Source organism: Crotalus tigris, unplaced genomic scaffold (genome assembly GCF_016545835.1).
Source record: "Crotalus tigris isolate CLP2741 ecotype Arizona unplaced genomic scaffold, ASM1654583v1 scf7180000019583.1695794, whole genome shotgun sequence".
NCBI classification, from domain to species: Eukaryota; Metazoa; Chordata; class Lepidosauria; order Squamata; family Viperidae; genus Crotalus; species Crotalus tigris.
The window spans coordinates 1,631,193-1,649,741 of NW_024097605.1; the positions used below are offsets into that span (position 1 = coordinate 1,631,193).

General features: G+C 43.3%; 1 protein-coding gene across 2 annotated transcripts in view; it reads right to left on the minus strand.

Moving 5' to 3' along the window:
* The window catches only part of PPM1H (protein phosphatase, Mg2+/Mn2+ dependent 1H), a 225,729-nt gene extending 207,907 nt beyond the window's left edge, over positions 1 to 17,822 (minus strand). The window contains exon 1 of one of the 2 annotated variants that reach the window (XM_039363747.1): positions 16,610 to 17,821. In XM_039363747.1, coding sequence (XP_039219681.1) covers positions 16,610 to 16,845 — 236 coding nt within the window. In that variant the 5' untranslated portion in view covers positions 16,846 to 17,821. Of the gene's footprint in view, positions 1 to 16,609 lie in introns of both variants that reach the window. The other variant, XM_039363748.1, reaches the window with a different exon arrangement.
* Positions 17,823 to 18,549: the final 727 nt, after the last annotated feature.

An 18,549-nucleotide genomic window follows, 5' to 3' on the forward strand; every position in this document is an offset into this window, starting at 1 on the left:
CTATGGGTTCGTCCACCATGGGTACCTCCAAGGTTCCCTCCAGCTCCTTTGCTACGTTAAACAGCTTCTTCTCAGCATTGCTGGGAAGAGGTAGGGAGGTAGGTGCTGACCACTGTTTCCTTATTGTGTTTAGGAACATGGTCGGACATGGTATGCGATGTTGAGTGGTTACCTTTTCGGCGAACGTTGGCTCCGCCTCTGTATTGACTGTGATAGGTTCCACTGTTGTTCCATGCCCAAGATGGGCTGTGGCCTCCGCCTTGCGCAAGATGGTGACAAAAAGAGCAGGGTTAAAAAGGCCGTTGAAGGACGGTACCTGAGGTGAGTTGTCCTCCTCCTCGGACATTTGGATCTCCTGTGACGTACCTGGCTGGTCCAGGTAAGGTTCCTCAGAGACCGACGAGTCTGAGAGGGAAGAGAGGTCCTGATGGTCCTCTGTTTCCTCCCGAAGCCTCGCTCTAAGCCCTAGAGGCTTGGCCTTGGAGGTCTGAGCCCTGGCCTCAAATGCCTGGTCTACTGCCTGCGCTATTAGGGTAGCTAGTAGATTTCCCGTCAATGCAGGAGGAGTAACTATTGCCTACGACCCTGCTGATGCTGCGGTTAGCGTGGTCACCGGAGTTTCTTGTATCCTCCGTGGAGAGGGGGATCGGGAGAGCGATGAGGATTCGCCTATCCCGCCCTCTGCTTGGGACTGGGATGAGTTCCCTGTAGACCAAACGGCCCTTGGGGATGAAGAGAGTCCCAGCGGTAGTTCGTGAGCTATCCCCCCGCTCTGCCTATTTTCAATTCTGGCCCTTTTCTGGGCTCTGTTGAATTCTTTTTCTAGGGCTTGGTGCCTTCTGATTGCCTGTTTGTCAGCCTTTTTTGATGACTTCCTTGCAGCCTTCCTAGGGGCTGCAGAGGATTCCGAATCCTCTGAAGCGGGTGCTCCAGAGGTTGAAGGTAAGGCTCCAGTAGAGGGAATGATTGCTTCCTCCATTCTCCACTAACGCCAGGCCACGATAGGGGGACCCAGGTAGTAGGAGAGTTCCAACACTGAGTAAGGACAGGCGCACTACAGGGGGCATCTGGAACTCAGGAACAGACTCTGCAAACGGTCAGAGCTGGTCACTATGCACGGATAAGGACAGGCACGCTAATGGGAATGCCTGGAATCCGGCTTGACTGTGGTGGATAAGGACAGGCACGCGACTGGGGATGCCTGGAACCCACCACTAAATCCGGAAGGATACGGGCTGCTGATGGGGGGCCCGAAGTCCAGATGGAGCTAGAGGCAACTGAATTCAGTTAGTTATAAAAGGCTCTTATTTATTTTGGATTGAAGGCACCAAGTCCTGGAGCAAGCAGCTATGTGTCTGATTTGAATGTCTCTAAATGAATAGTAGGTGCTCTAGTACCTTAGTATTGTTTGCCTTTTACTTTACTCCAGCGGCTGAGAAAAGGCTTTTCAGGGAGTGTTGAGTCCCCTTTGTTTGCACGAAAATATGGCCGCCGCTGCTAGGAGACTACTGCGCATGTGTTAAAAAGGCCAGGAGGCTACTGCGCATGTGCTAAAGAGGCAGGAGACTACTGCGCATGTGCTAAAAAGGGCTGCCGGGCATGCACAGAAAGTCTCCCCTCTTGCCTGTGCCACGTGCGGTTGTAACAAAGAGCCGCGTGTGCGCCGAGCTGCCCAGGCAATGGCGCCTCGTTTAAATGACCCTGAGAAGCCTGGTGAGTGAAAGAGACTGCTCCTTTGCTCGCCAGCTGTTTCCCGTAATCAATCTCCCTCCCCTTTGTCCTCCGCTCCCCTCGCTAATCGCTTGCCTTCCTTTCCTTCTTTTTTTTTTTTTTACAACGCGCGGGGTTGCAAGAGCTTCCCCGTTCGTTTAAGGAAGCTGTCGGCTGCTCCGGCTGCCCGATGTGGGAGGGAGGGGTGTTGGGGGTTTGGTGAGGGAGGGGAGTTAGGGAATTCCCCTCTTTAAGTGAGGGTGGTTTCCCCTCTAGGGAATCTGACTTCCTGAGTCTTACAATTTAGTAAAGGGAATTTTTTTTTTTGATATTTTAGAATAATCAATTAAATTGAATTAAATTATCTCCAATTAATTCTTAAACTAAGCAATTTCAGCTACTAGAAGATAATCCCCCAATGGAAAGAAACTATACCTGCCTAGGAGCCAAAGTTGAGACGTCTATCTTCTGGGCAAGATCAGTCAAGAGTGGGAAGTCGTGGTCCAGGACAGGCGTGGCAACTTTGGCTGACTGATCTGATTGGGCAGGAATACAGTCTCAACTCACTGAGTGGATTATCCATCTCCAGTGCTGGAGAAACAATGCTTTCCACATACATGAGCTTCTTTCTATCTATTCAGCTGTATTTGAGCATTTATTTACTAACTAGCATGCAGATCAACGAAAAGCAATAATCAACAAAATATAAATGGCTAAATTCACAGACATCTTAAGTGAGATTTTCTTTTACTTCTTCCTTTGACATCAAAGCATGAATGGAGAACGGGGAGCTGCCATTCTCAAAAAATAATGTCTCATTTAGCCGTAGTTTTATTTATCGTGACAAATCAAATTATGTTACTCAGCCATCATTAGCAACACAGTGAAGTAGCAATAACTGATATCAAACAATTATGAATCTATAATGACAACTGGAGCATATAGTACAAGCAATATCACTGGGCAGGAAGAAGAGAAAGGTTAAAGCATGCTGACAGAAAGTAGTGGGACAGAAAGCAAAATATTACAAGAAAGTAAGGCAGAAATTTCCTTTCTTGTACTATACATCAAGATAAAGCAGTCTTCAGAATTCTAAAAAGCTTAATAAATAGAACCTTACTAAGAGATTTGGTGCAAGATGCAATACCAAGCCTCGTTCCACAACTGTGGAATTGCCAAGAACCACCCTCCTAACAAAAACAATTCTGTAACACAAAGCACACATAAATAAAATGTGATCTGTTATTTTTATGTAACTTTAGGAATGTTTACAAAATTTGATTCAGGACATTTTTCTGGCAATTTAAATATATTAAATATGCATATAAATATTATTCTGAAAAAATTATTCATTACACTAGAAGTTTCTGATTTTTTTTAATTCACAGATTTAAAAACAAAAATAAAAAGGCATTATGGGGAAAAAAGACAAAAAATGGCTTGGACTGAAACATATCTGACCACTTATAGAGGACCAACCTTCTCCAGCATGGACTCACAGATCATAAGAATTAATCATCAACCACATTGAGGAAATCTCTTAAAGACTGATTATTCATAACCTAAAACACTTTAGATAGCATATAACACCAACACAGCCAATGCAACAATGCAGTATATATAACAAAACCATAGAATAACCTTATATAATAATTATTATTATAATAGCAGCAGCATTTACACCTGGCACCAACAGAAAGTCAAATTCCAAGGACTTTTTAGAACAGTAAGGTTTTTATAAAATACCTGGGAGGACATGAAAATGGGGACCATCTTTGTTCCAGGTAACAAGCCGTTTCAAAGAAGAGAAGCCACCACAGAAAATGACCCTCTTATCTTTTGGTAGGAGATCTTCAACAGACATTTTCTGTTCACTCAGAGTCAACAGGCAAAGCTTATCTTGGATAGATGGTCTCATAGATATCAAGGTATTGAGTGAGATAGAACTTTATACATAATAAACAACACTTTGAATTATACATATCAATAGTCAATGCAGCTCCTACAGCAAAATTAAGATAGTAAGGAAAGTGTCCAGTAGATAAACATAATTTTGTTTAGTCTTCAAGGACAGTTCAAATATAGAAAGGTCTTGTATGTAAAACAAACATGATAGCTAGGAAAGAACCAGGTTGTGGTCAAATATAAATTATACATGCTGAAGTTTTTCACAAACAGTTCCATTTATACAGTAATTAATAAGTGAGAGTAAAATGATGGAAACTATAAATTAGCCTGAATATACATAGTTTTCCTTGGAAAGGGGTCATGATAGTGTAGTGGTTAAGATGATGAATTAGAACTATAGAGACTCAGGATAAGTCCACATTCATCTAGGGCAGTGGTTCTCAACCTTTTTAATGCCGCAACCCCCAACCGGTCGTAAGTCGAGAACTACCCAACTGGTCGTAAGTCGAGGACTACCCAACCGGTCGTAAGTCGAGGACTACCCAACTGGTCGTAAGTCGAGGACTTTCCCTGCCCAGGAGTGCTGCGCATGCGTGATGCCGCCCCCTGCGCCGGCCGAGGCGTAGCTGGCGAGCAGCAGAGATGGCGCAGGCTGACCATTGGCTGGGCCACCAGCTGGCCCAGCCCATGGGAGGTGAGGCACCCGCCGGGCCCCACGCGCGCCAGCAACCCTCCCTGCGCCCGCCGGCCTCCCACCCCTGGCCCTCTTTTACTTACATTTGTAGTTGTTGCTCAGCAGGGAGGGGTGGAAACTTCCAGACAGCTCGCCTTTGCTGCAGACAACTTGCAGCACCGTTTGCAGAATGGGACTTTTGGCAGGCTCAGCAGGGCAGAGACAGCCTGGACAATTCCTATTGGCTTTTGAAAGCCAATAGAATTAGACTCTATTCAAGAGAGTCTATTCTATTGGCTTTCAAAAGCCAAAAGAATAAAAGGGAGTAGCACAGCTAAGGAAAAGGGGAAAAAAATGGCGGACTGCATTGTTTGGCGACCCCCGTGAAATGGTCATTCGACCCCAAATGGGGTCCCGACCCACAGGTTGAGAACCACTGATCTAGGGAAACGTACACACGAGGTTGGTTGCTATGATCATAAAATAAATAAAATAAATATTTCCATAAAAGTCACAGTGAGCTTTTGGAGGAAATACAAGAAATAGACAATAAAAACGCAATTCCTTTGACCATCTAACAACTATCATGATTGGCAAACAAAAACCATGCACCAAAAATTCTGAATTTAGTCTTTTTTAACAAACTTGACTAAATTACTGTATTTATACAGAGGGTTTTAATAATGGTATACAGGAAATCATATCCAAGTAGATTACATAGTGGAGAAAAATATGTTTCCTACTATCAAAGACATAGATATGACATTAATATATGTCCAAATTCTTCAAAATTATTTATTGCAATGCATCATGTAACTCCTATAAGAATTCCTTAACTAATAAAGCCAGAAAAAATTCAAAAATCCAGTTAACTAAATTATCCATATATTCGTATCAAAAATCTTTCTTCAAATAGACAAATTCTTTGATTATTACATTTAAAATGGCACTTCAACAATTATAGTGCATCTATTCACAAACTGCATATCCTTTGGAAGATACGAAGCCAAACCAATATGATCAAGTACATAAAGAGAATACAAGCCTTAGATCAACCATGGTTTAATAGTTTACTCATGGTTAGTTGCTAACTCCCCAAGCAACTTAGTGTGCATGAATACTATATTTTCCCCAGATCTGTGCATAAAATGGATTAACTGTACAACAGAATAAAAGCTATTCTGAACTGTCTGTTGCTTAATTATTGTAAACATTCTCTAAAGCCAAACGTTTGTTAGCAAACCCAGGAAGAACCCTTACTAAGTAAGCTGTTCTGTCAAACAGGTTCTTAGCAAATAATCACCCATTGTAAGCATCAGTTTTCTATAAACACTACATTATATGACTGAATCTCTTACTGCTCATTCTTAAAATACAATACTTTTAAGGAAGCTGCATCCTTATGATGTGGCATTAATTGGTTTTCTTAGCATTTCAGAAAGCAGTCAATTAAAAGCCCTTCCAAGTGCACCAAATTCATCAACTGCACTTACAAAACCTCCTCCAACTCACAGTTCAGTTCAGATCAGTACAAAGCATACCTCATCCCCCTCAATGAACTACTAAACAAAGCTTTAAAAACACACAAACACACACAATTTGGGTAGATTTTAATATTTTGTTAAAGTAAACAAAAATCATGCCCTGAACCAATCAGAGCATAAATCTTCTAATTGGGCTTTTAATGTATTTCAAATCTTTGAAGACTTCAAAGTTATAGTTAAAGCCAGTTTAAACATCAGTGTTTAGAAACAAAAACAAAAACAAAGAACAGGGGAGCAGGTATTAGCTCTCCTGCTTAACGCAACAAGACTTTTTGAAAGTGAAGCAAAGTAGCCCTATCTTAATACTCCTAATCAAACCATTACCTCCCAGAAACAGAGTGCACTTGCATGTGAATTCCCCTAGAAATAAATTACCTGTAATTTCAATGACATCATATAGTTGTCAACCTCAGAAAATATGGGGAAAATATGGTCAGATCTTCTGCACTTAAAAAAGAGCTACCCAACAACATGTCACGTCCACATTTCTAGTAAGTCAGCATCATGATTAAACAATTCCTTTCTATTGTTATCCATGGCAAAGCAAATAACCAGCTGCCTTCTACAGCTTAGAAAATGAAATGCAGACAAATGAGATGTATTTGATGATGGAGAAAACATGACATAAGAACAGCACAAGAGCTTCATATTCCAAACCACATTCTCCAGATATGGTTGGATGCAGTTCTTATCACTCTCAACCAATACAGTGAATAATAGGGGTTGTAACTCAGCTGCAGCTGAAACTCAGAGACTGACAATAGACATTCTAGATCAGTGGTTCTCAACCTGTGGGTCGCGACCCTTTTGGGGTTCGAACGACGCTTCCACAGGAGTTGCCTAAGACCATTGGAAAACACATATTTCCGATGGTCTTAGGAACCGAGACACCGCTCCTCTATCCGGCCACCAGTGGCACCCTCCTCCCCCTCCTCCGCCAACTTCTCCGCCTCCAGTGTGCCCTTCTCCTCCGCAGCGCCACCGCAGCGCCATTGCGCGCGCCCCCGACACCGCCCTGGGCCGGCTCAGCTGTGTGGGCGGCCAGGCCGAGCTGAGTCTGGGCCGCTGCTGGCGCTGCCACTGGGTTGCTCCGCTGCTGCCGCCGCTGCTGGCTGAGCTGAGGTGCCGAGCCAGTCGCCACGCCTCCTGGTTGCCTGGCCACGCTCTGCCCTTGGCTGCCCTCCGCGCTGCCTGGCCCGCCTCCCTCGCCATCGGAGGCGCAGCCCTGGGACTAGCGGGCAGGAGCGGCACCTTCCCAGCTCGCCGGGCTCTGGGCTTCGGAAGCGGCAAGGCGGCGGGCAAGAGGGCGAGGTGGCGGCAATGCCCGCATGTGCGTTGGAGGCCAGCCAGCAGGGCCAGGAGAAGCAGCACCTTCCGAGTGGGAGCTGGCGCTCCAGCCGCGCTCCACTCGCGTGCAACAAGTCAGGGAAGGGTCGTGGCAGTGAAGGGCTGTGCGGCGTGGAAAGGGGCTCCCGTGACCCCACCACTGCAATGGCGCTCAGGAGGCTGGAGGGGCGGGCAGGTCCCGGGGGGCAGCTGGGAGTGGGCAAGAGGTACCGGGATGAGGATGAGGGCTCCAGGTTGGTGGGCGCAAGAGGGTGGGCGGCAGCTCTGAGTCGCACGGATGCTCCGCGTGGCTTCTGAGGCCCCGGAGGTGCCACTGCTTGACTCTCTGCCAGGCTCTCTGCCAGAGCCTCCCCCCTCCCCGGGCAATTGTGCGGAGCTGCTTGTGCATCCTTGGCAGCGCCTGTGGGCAAGGCTGTGTGCCCAGGCCGAAACGCCACACTTTTCCTACTGCTTCTCCTCCCGTTGGTCAAAGGCAGATGCGATTTCACTTTCCCTGGTTCTTTTCATCTGCGCTGGAAAGGACAATTTGGGCTATTTTATTACTGGTACCTGATGCTTGTTTTATTACTTGTTGCCTTTGCTGAATCAGGGAAAATTGGTTAAAGTAATTTTCAGGAGCTGCAGAATGCCTCCAATTAAAGCCGCAGCAATTACCCAGCCAATTTTCCCTGCTAGGGCATCTGTGTGTGTCTCCAGACCTTACTGGACTACCATCCCCAGCAGCCCTGAAAAGCATTGTGGAAGAGTGGGGAATGCTGGGAGTTGCAGTTCATCACCATCTGGAAAAACATGATCAATCCTTCCTTCCTTCTTTCCTTCTTTCCTTCCTTCCCTTCCCCTTCAATCTCTCCTTCCTTCCTTCCTTTCCCCTTCAATCTCCTTCCTTCTCCATCTCCTTCCTTTCCCCTTCAATCTTCCTTCCTTCTTTCCATCTCCATCCCTTCCCCTTCAATCTCTCTCTCCTTCCTTCCTTCCCCCTTCAATCTCCTTCTTTCTCCATCTCCTTCCTTTCCTCTTCAATCTTCCTTCCTTCCTTCCATCTCCATCCCTTCCACTTCAATCTCTCCTTCCTTCCTTCCTTCCTTCCTTCCTTCCTTCCTTCCTTCCTTCCTTCCTTCCTTCCTTCCTTTCCCCTTCAATCTCTTTTCTTCTCCATCTCCTTTCTTTCCCCTTCAATCTTCCTTCCCCTTCCCTCCCTCCCAATATTTTTGAGTAAGGAAGAGTAAGCTTCTCCAGCGAGCATTGCTATATATTTTTTTGTGATAATCACTATGCTTTAATTATGTTCAATTCGTAACAATGAAAATACACCCTGCATATCAGATATTTACATTACGATTCATAACAGTAGCAAAATTACAGTTATGAAGTAGCAACGAAAATAATTTTATGGTTGGGGGTCACCACAACATGAGGAACTGTATTAAAGGGTCGTGGCATTTGGAAGGTTGAGAACCACTGATATAGAGGAAACCTTTCCATTTTCCATATTTCTACTGCAGTCTGTTATAATATGTTGGAATATTCATGAGAAGGAAGAGTCATGTGGTAACTCAGTCAGCCAATGTGAAGAAAGTGCTACTGAGTCTGTGCAAAAAGGTATTGAATTAGGAGCTGGATTTCCAGTCTCGGGTTTGTCTCTGTATCTCTCTGTAAGAAGTCTTCAATTGAGCTATGTTGCTGTAAAGAAGAATGTATGGTATTGTAAATATTTTTATATGAATATAAAGAAGTTATTTTGAATCAGCTAAATGCAGTCAACTGTGAGAGCTTCTGATTTATTTTTCCACCAATAGAGAAATTAAAATTCTCTAATAGGTTATGGACCCAGAGCTTACTAAGGACTGCATTGTAATTTAAAGCTGGAAGAAATTGCCTATGTTTAGAAAGTATAAGAACAAGGCAGAATAAGCAGAATGGCTGCAATGGAATTTAAGGAAAGCTGTGTGCCTCGTTTGAGCCAGAAGAATCACATTATCTGGGCTGCAAAAATGGAATGTTTGCTGAAAGCGAAAGAGCTGTGGTATATTGTAGAAAATCCACCACAAGTATTTGCAGCTGCTGATCAGAAGAGTCATGATCAAGCAATGGCTTATCTCATCTTGAATTTAGATGATGAACAATTTCTAAATGTTGCAAATTTAAAGACTGCAAAGGAGATTTGGTTGAAGTTGAGAGCTGTGCACGTGAATGTTTCTGCCTGCAATATAGTGCAATTGTCAAGAAAACTTTACAGGGCCTGTTTGCAACCAGGTGAATCTGTGGAACAGCATTTAAATAAAATGCAAAGTTTATTTTTGGACTTAGAACAACGTGGGATTAAATTCCCTGCGTCCCAGAAGGTTTTATTGGTGTTGAACAGTTTAGATAAAACCTGGGACACAGTTTCTGCCATATTTGAGTGTAAAGAAGAGCAAGACTTAAAGTTTGAGGCTTTAAAGGCATGTTTGCTTAATGAACAAGAAAAGCGCCATTTTAGAAGCAGCCACGAGGAGGTGAAATTCCTGAGGAGGGGGTTCAGACTGCAAGTCTCCGAAGAAGAAACATTTTGCATGCAAAGAGCTAAGCAAGAAAAGAATTGCTACATTTGTGGAGCAAACAACCATCTGAAAAGGAACTGTTTGCAAAGGAACAATTTGCAGCAAAGGACATTTGTGCAACCAAAAAGGACTGATTTGCAAAAGGAACATTTTGGTGTTGCAAAAGTTTGCTATAGCAACAACAGAGACAAGTGGCTAATAGATAGTGGGGCAAGTCAAACAATTGTTAATGACTCTGAATTATTTTGCAGGTTTGTTCCAGTAGCACAAGAAACTGTGGCTTTGGCAAATGGCCAGAAAGCAAAAATAATCGGAAGAGGCGATGTAAAAATTCCATATTTGGAATCAAAGTTTATCAATGTGCTTTGTGTACCTGAAATGGAACATAATTTGTTGTTGTTGTTAATTGCGAAGTCGTGTCCGACCCATCGCGACCCCATGGACAACGTTCCTCCAGGTCTTCCTGTCCTCTACCATCTTCTGGAGTCCATTTAAATTCACACCTACTGCTTCAGTGACTCCATCCAGCCATCTCATTCTCTGTCGTCCCCTTCTTCTATTGCCCTCAATCTTTCCCAGCATTAGGCCCTTCTCCAGTGAATCCTTCCTTCTCATTAGGTGGCCAAAGTACTTGAGTTTCAACTTCAGGATCTGGCCTTCTAAAGAGCAGTCGGGGTTGATCTCTTCTAGGACTGACCGGTTTGAACGCCTTGCAGTCCAAGGGACTCGCAGGAGTCTTCTCCAGCACCATAGTTCAAAGGCCTCAATTCTTTGGCGCTCAGCCTTTCTTATGGTCCAACTTTCACAGCCATACATTGCAACTGGGAAAACCATGGCCTGGACTATACGCACTTTTGTTGGCAGGGTGATGTCTCTGCTTTTTAGAATGCTGCCTAGATTTGCCATAGCTTTCCTCCCCAGGAGCAAGCGTCTTTTAATTTCTTGGCTGCAGTCCCCATCTGAGGTGATCTTGGAGCCCAGAAAAATAAAATCTGTCACTACCTCCATTTCTTCCCCATCTATTTGCCAGGAATTGAGAGGGCCGGATGCCATGATTTTGGTTTTCTTAATGTTGAGTTTCAAGCCAACTTTTGCACTCTCCTTCTTCACCCGCATCAAGAGGCTCTTTAGTTCCTCTTCACTTTCTGCCATTAGAGTGGTATCATCTGCATATCTTAGGTTGTTGATATTTCTCCCGGCAATCTTAATTCCAACTTTTGATTCATCTAGCCCTGCCTTTCTCATGATGTGCTCTGCATATAAGTTAAATAGGCAGGGCGACAGTATACAGCCTTGCCGGACTCCTTTTCCAATTTTGAACCAATCAGTGGTTCCGTGTTCGGTTCTCACTGTTGCTTCTTGACCCGCATATAGGTTTCTAAAGAGACAAATGAGATGGTCTGGTACTCCCATCTCTTTAAGAACTTGCCACAATTTGTTGTGATCCACACAATCAAAGGCTTTTGCATAGTCAATGAAGCAGAAGTAGATGTTTTTCTGGAACTCCCTAGCTTTCTCCATGATCCAGCGTATGTTGGCAATTTGATCTCTAGTTCCTCTGCCTCTTCGAAATCCTGCCTGTACTTCTGGTAGTTCTCGATCCACATACTGCTGGAGTCTAGCTTGTAGGATTTTAAGCATAACTTTACTAGCATGTGAAATGAGTGCAATGGTGCGATAGTTTGAACATTCTTTGGCATTGCCTTTCTTTGGAATTGGAATGTAAACTGACCTTTTCCAATCCTGTGGCCACTGTTGAGTTTTCCAAATTTGCTGGCAAATTGAGTGTAGCACTTTTACTGCATCGTCTTTTAAGATTTTGAATAGCTCAGCTGGAATACTGTCACCTCCACTAGCTTTGTTGTTGCTCAGATTTTCTAAGGCCCATTTCACTTCACATTCTAGGATGTCTGGTTCGAGGTCAGTGACCATCTCATTGTGGTTATCTGGGATGTTAAGCTCATTCTTGTATAGTTCTTCTGTGTAGTTTTGCCATCTCTTCTTAATCTCTTCTGCCTCTGTTAGGTCTCTGCCATTTTGGTCCTTTATCATGCCCATCTTTGCATGAAATGTTCCCTTCATATCTCCAATTTTCTTGAAGAGATCTCTGGTCCTCCCTATTCTGTTGTTTTCTTCTATTTCTTTGCACTGTTCATTTAAGAAGGCATTCTTATCTCTTCTAGCTACTCTCTGGAATTCTGCATTCAATTGGGTGTATCTTTCTCTTTCTCCTTTGCCTTTCGCTTCCCTTCTTTCCTCAGCTATTTGCAAAGCTTCCTCAGACAGCCATTTTGCTTTCTTGCATTTCTTTTTCTTTGGGATGGTTTTAGTTGCTACCTCTTGTACAATGTTGTGAACTTCCATCCATAGTTCTTCAGGCACTCTGTCTATCAGATCCAGTTCCTTAAATCTATTTGTCACCTCTACTGTATATTCATCAGGAATATGATTTAGTTCATACCTGAGTGGCCTAGTGCTTTTCCCTACTTTTTTCAATTTAAGCCTAAATTTTGCAACGAGAAGCTCATGATCTGAGCCACAGTCAGCTCCTGGTCTTGTTTTTACTGACTGTATAGAGCTTCTCCATCTTTGGCTGCAGAGCACATAGTCATAATTTGTTAAGTGTGTCTAATTTAGACAAACAAGGTTTTGAGATCATTTTTGTAAATGGGAAGTGTCTCATCAAAAGGAATGGGAATATTTGTGCAGAAGGCATAAAGGAAGATAATCTATATGTATTGCAGGGACAAAAGGTTCAATGTTCCCATATATTTAAGAATGTTGCAGAGCATGGTTCGTGTGTTCATCTTCTACATAGAAGACCTGGCCATGCAAGCTTTAAGGTTTTACAGCAAATGCAAAATTTTGCAGAAGGGCTAAATTTGAAGGGATGCAAAACATATATGGACTGTGCAGTATGCAAAGCATCGAAGTCAAAGGCATTCCCAGTTAGTAAATGTAGCACAAGACAAACAAAAAGAGTTCTAGAGCTGGTCCATGCAGATCTGGTGGGACCTATGCAAGCCAGTTTGGGAGGAGCAAAATATGCACTGGTAATTGTTGATGATTATAGCAGGTATAGTTTTTGCTACTTGCTTAGAGCAAAGACAGAGAGTGCTACAACAATTCAAACAGTGGTTAAGTTTTGTAGAGAGAAGGTACAGACAACAAGTGTGTCAGTTGCAAACTGACAGAGGTACTGAATTTATGTCAACTAAATTCCAACAATGGTTGGAGCAGTTAGGGATAAGACACAGATGTACAAATCCTTACAAAGCAGCAGAGAACCGTATAGCTGAAAGAAGGAATGGTGTTTTGCAAACAATGAAAGATTCATTATTGGAGGATTCTGGTATGAGCAGGTCATATTGGGGAGAAGCCATACTGACTGCCAATTATATAGTTAACAGGCTGTGGAGTTCCTCTATTAATAATACCCCATATGCCATTCTATATGGGAGAAAGCCATCACTGGCACATTTGAGAATTTTTGGAAGTACTGCATGGGTACATATTCCAAAAGCAATCAGAAGAAAGGGATAGCAAAAGGAAAGAAAGCTCAGGTTTGTGGGCTATGAGCCAGGGTCAAAAGGATATCGCTTTAGCGATGGAAGTAAATGAATTATAATTTCAAGGTCTGCTAATTTTGCAGAACAAAATTGGGAAAGAATTAAGGCAAATTCTGGGTATGTCTCACTTAATGATGGTGATCTATTTAATGACAGTAACTCATCTAATGATGGAAAAATCATTATTGAAGATGTCAATGTTCAGGGAGGAGAGGCTGAACAAGACATGAAGCCAGATAGACTTGAGACATAGGAGCAGTTAATACCACATAGGTCAGAGCGATGTAATACAGGAATTCCGCCTGACAGGTATTCTGCCAGCAAGGTAAAGGTTTGCAATGTGTGGTATGAGCCAAGAAATTATAAAGAAGTGTTGGCATTACCAAAAGCTGAACAAGAAAGATGGAAGGAGACCACGGATAAAGAGATGAAATCCATGGGAGACCATGAAGTATTTAAATCAGTGACTTTGCCACAGGGAACCAAAGCTGTGGGTTGTAAGTGGGTATATAAGAAAAAGGTATGGCCAAATAATGATGCACAATTGTTGCAAGATTTAAATATTAATGTAAAAGAATCTGTAAAGGTATTTGAAGACAATGCTGCCTGTATAAAAATGGCAACTGGTGACAGGGTGAAGAACAGAAGTAAACATGTAAACATTAAGTATTGTAATGTCAGGGAAGCTGTAAAAGGAAAATTGATTAGTTTACATCATTGTTCTTCTGAGAATAATTTGGCAGACATGATGACTAAACCATTGGGTGGTGTTCACTATGGAAAATGTATTAAGTCAATAGGTCTGATGTCTCTTCCTGTCATGAAGGGAGGAGTGTTGGAATATTCATGAGCAGGAAGAGTCATGTGGTAACTCAGTCAGCCAATGTGAAGAAAGTGCTACTGAGTCTGTGCAAAAAGGTATTGAGTTAGGAGCTGGATTTCCAGTCTTGGGTTTGTCTCTGTATCTCTCTGTAAGAAGTCTTCAATTGAGCTATGTTGCTGTAAAGAAGAATGTATGGTATTGTAAATATTTTTATATGAATATAAAGAAGTTATTTTGAATCAGCTAAATGCAGTCAACTGTGAGAGCTTCTGATTTATTTTTTCACCAATAGAGAAATTAAAATTCTCTAACATAATATACAAAGAAATTGTAAGTTCAAAGGAACACACACTGAACATAAACCTGCACAATATGGGATTCTAATAAAACATAATTACAAGGAGTTCTGTCCTCAAATTCTCAACAAGTACAGAACGCTTTCTGATGCCTGAATATGCAAGTAAGAAAGAGCAAAGGGCAAAATTAGTATGCCTATTCCTTAGTTCTAATTGTTTAGGCAAATATCTGAAGAAATCACTCAGAAGACCAATACCCACATTCATACAATTTCAAGAGTTACCGGTACTTAATTTCGTTGTGAGTTACACATGACAATAAAAATATTCTATTCTATTCTGTTCTGTTCTATTCTATTCTATTCATTCACTGGGTAATATAAAGCCATTCCTTGCATATATGTCAATAATATGGATGAAGGAATTTTCCCACTGAATGGACAATTAGATCCCCTCATAAAAATACCCTCACATCAGCCAATACTTTTTTTCTCTGTCAAACATCTTAAACAGCTTTGTCTGTGATAAGAGGAAGCTCTCTGCCTCAAGTTAATCTATCATTGGTGATCTTTGAAGGTAAGCCTCTAAAACTATATCAACATGTAAGAAATCATGTTTAAAAGAATGTGCTTGAAAAGTTCTTGAACTTTTCATTCTGCACTATTATATTTAGAGAAAATTTGGTTATTATATTTTATAACAAATTATGTTACTCATATCAGCCACTGAGAAATGTAGCACTCCAAATTTTCAACAAAAAACACCACGCACATACAATATACCAAATGGATCAGATTTGGTAACCATGAAATTCAAGACAGTCTGTCTCTTCCTTATCATCTTTCCTTGACTGAACTTTCAGAAATCTCTAAAGCCCCAGAAATGTAACTAATATATGGACTTTCAAGGCATTTGCTACAAGTTGAAAAGCTGCATCTCTTTCTTATATTAAAACAATTAAACTGGCAATAACTTACAACTTGAATTTTAAGAAAATGTTATAATCAGTTGAAGCAATAATTTTAAAACACATGTAAGTAGAAAGGTGAAGAATGGGGAAAAAGAAAACCAGCAAAGGACTGTAGCCTCCTTCATTCCACCTTTGGAGGACAGCTTTCACAGTGACATGGATCAAGTGCAGGGAAGATGGAAAATTTTGAGAATTAAAGGGATCAATGGCAAACATTCTAGACATCATCCTACAGCACAGGCCTGAAAAAGGGATTGGAGGCTTGTTTTAGCTAAATGCCATTTTGTCATCACAAAACTATACTAAATCATCGTACAAACACACACATACTTTCAGGACATCTTATCCACCCATAACAATTCAGGAGCTTGCACAAACACCAACTGCTGGACTAAATAGTATTCTACATAAGCAAAGGCAAAACAGTGGTGGGAGGGGGCACAGCTCTATGATGGACTTTTATAGAAATGAATGTCTAATGGCAAGATTTTTTATTTTTGATTCATTTTTTTTCCTTTATTGTACTTTATTGGACTTTAAAGAGTCCAGTAATATTACTATAAATTGTACATTTGCTTGACACATGTACAAAAACAATTACCCACCCACCGCATTCCAAAAGTAAGCACTTTGATGTATTACATATGCTTCTTAAGAATTTAAGAATGAGGCTTGCTTCCATGCAAGTATACAGAACTGGCTGTCAAGGTTGCAAAACTACACGCAGGTAAAGGACTTGCTTCTCAAACTAAAGATGAATCAAAGCCAGAGCACTGCAGCGATTGATCTAACAACTATGCTTCACACTCACTGAAGGAAAAAAAAATGGAAGAAAAACAAAGATATAACAGCTACTCCATGACTTGTTGGGGGAGGAAGTTTCAACTGGACCTGATAAATGGATTTGGTGTTAAGCATGTTTTCCTAGATCTTTTGCAATATCTTTTGCAAGATTTTTTTTTCCCAAACCGGCCTGAGCGCTTCTCATTTGAAAAGTTAAGCATTGCCTTTAGTTCAGAAAAGTAGCGCCCCGCCCCCTTTTCTTCCAGCCCTCTTCCCACCAAGCCGGTGACAGGCCCGTCGCCTCTTCCCCCTTCTTCTGCTGCAGCGTCCTTGCTTCCAGGAAGACGGCGTGCACGGGGCGCCTCCCTTAAGCAAACCGAGGGCCCAGGGGAGCGTCTCTACCTTCAAGACAACCCCAGCCTAGCCTACCCCCAGCGGCTACTCACTCGGCGTATCCCGTGGTCCAGGGCAAGCATTCGGTCTCCTTTTTGAGAATGAGGATGGGTCGGGCTATGTGATCGGCGGAGCACTCGACCTCGTCCTGAGAGAGCCCCAGGAACTCGGGTCTGCCGTAAGGAAAACGGGGAGGCAAATCCAAGCCCCCGCTGGGCTCCGAACCCGAGCTACCAGACATGATGCCTCCCACCAAATTGGCCATGGCAGACTTCATCCGAGTGAGCATATTACAGTAGTCTCGCCGTCCGCGGCATCCACAGGGCCATCCAAAGCGGGCAAGCGCGCAAGGCTACGGCACGGCAGGTCTCACACTGCTACCGTCGTCCCTGAAGCAGAAACGCTTCCACCGCGGAAGGGCTGCATGGAACGGATGGCAAGGAAATCACCCGCGAAAACCGCCCAGCCGGGGAGGAGGAGAGGCGGCCAGCCACCGTGGCGCTACCATGACACCAGCGGCGGTCACCGATCCCCGAAGTCGACCCAAGCCGAGTGGCTTGCGCGGCTCCACGCGCTGCGTCACGTGACGACAGCCTGCCCGGCTCGGTCGGCCACGGGAACTTCCTGCTCCTTGAGCTGCGGCAGCGCGCTCGGCGCCAGTGCGATGCAGTCCCGGAAATCTTGTGGCGGTGATGGGCCTGATTGTGGGTAGGGAGCGTCGCCTCTCGTCCGAATAGGGAAAGCCGAGGGGGCGGGGAGGCAGAAGGGAATTGGCTTAAGGGCAAACGGCGGCTCCATATTAGTCTTCCCCGAGTAGAAAGTTGCCACGCATTTCTACCTCAGCTTGGAAGTAGCCCGCTTAAATTGAATCACTCCCTGGAGATGAGTGTAGGTTGCAGCCTCAGGCTTAAATATTTTAAGGAGCACGGCAATTTTCAAGTTGGGAGTATTTTTTTTAAAAAAACTTTTGTAACTGGTGCTCTTTTTACTCTGTGTGTCGTCTGTCCCTTGATGAATTCTTTATGAGTTTTTTTTTAAAAAAAAACAACGGATTTTATGATTAAAGAATTTAGTTTTGCAGGGTTTCTTTTACAGGCAGCGTGGTTCTCCCAGGTTACACCTACTGGGACCTGATCCATTCATTGCAAAGTGCTTGTCAGAATCCTATTATATTTCATCTCTAGTTATCAATTATAAAAAAACCCCATTTCTGCCTTCTATGGATTCTGTTATACGATGAAGGGAAGGGGGGTGAACAAAGGGGCTTTATGGCCCTCACTTCCTTCAGTATACTTCAAAGCAACTGGTTGTGTGTATTGCCAAAAGAGCTAACCATAAGAATGGAGCTGTTACCTTTCATGTAGTTTTCTTTGAAGTCTCCATCCAGCTGGCAGAAGGAAAAGGGGGTGGAATTGTAATGCCTGAAACCGTCGCTGGAAGAGGGGGGTGATTGGATGGGACTACTGGGGAACCTCTTAAAACCTTGAATGGGAGAACTTGGACCCCAAGTCCTGTCTAGGACGCCTGCAACCATTTTCTCTTAATAAAGGATGCCTGTTGGAAGAATTATTCCAAGAGTTCTATCTTCTTAAGATGCAAAGTGGGGTGGGTCCTTACATTTGACAGGACTTGAAAAATTAATCCACCTGGAAAAGAGACCCTTGCCGGGGGATTTTGCAAAAAATTACCATGTCAGACAATGGAGCAAGAAAGGGGGAAAACTCCCCGGAAAGAGAACCGCTGCCCCAACTGGAAACTTGCCAGATGTTGGGATCTGAGAGGTCAGATTCCTCAGGAGAAGAAGTGGTGGAAACACAGGACCACAAGCCTCGCTGGTCAATGGGCGTTGGAAAGAAAAGTGAGTGGGGAAAGGAATCAAGAAAGGTGACCCTGAGACGGGGGGGGGGCAAGCAACCAGAATGGAAGCAGTAGATGGAGAAATCCCTGCACGCAAGTGAAGAGGGGGAAAGCTGGGCACCGTACTCAGACTGGA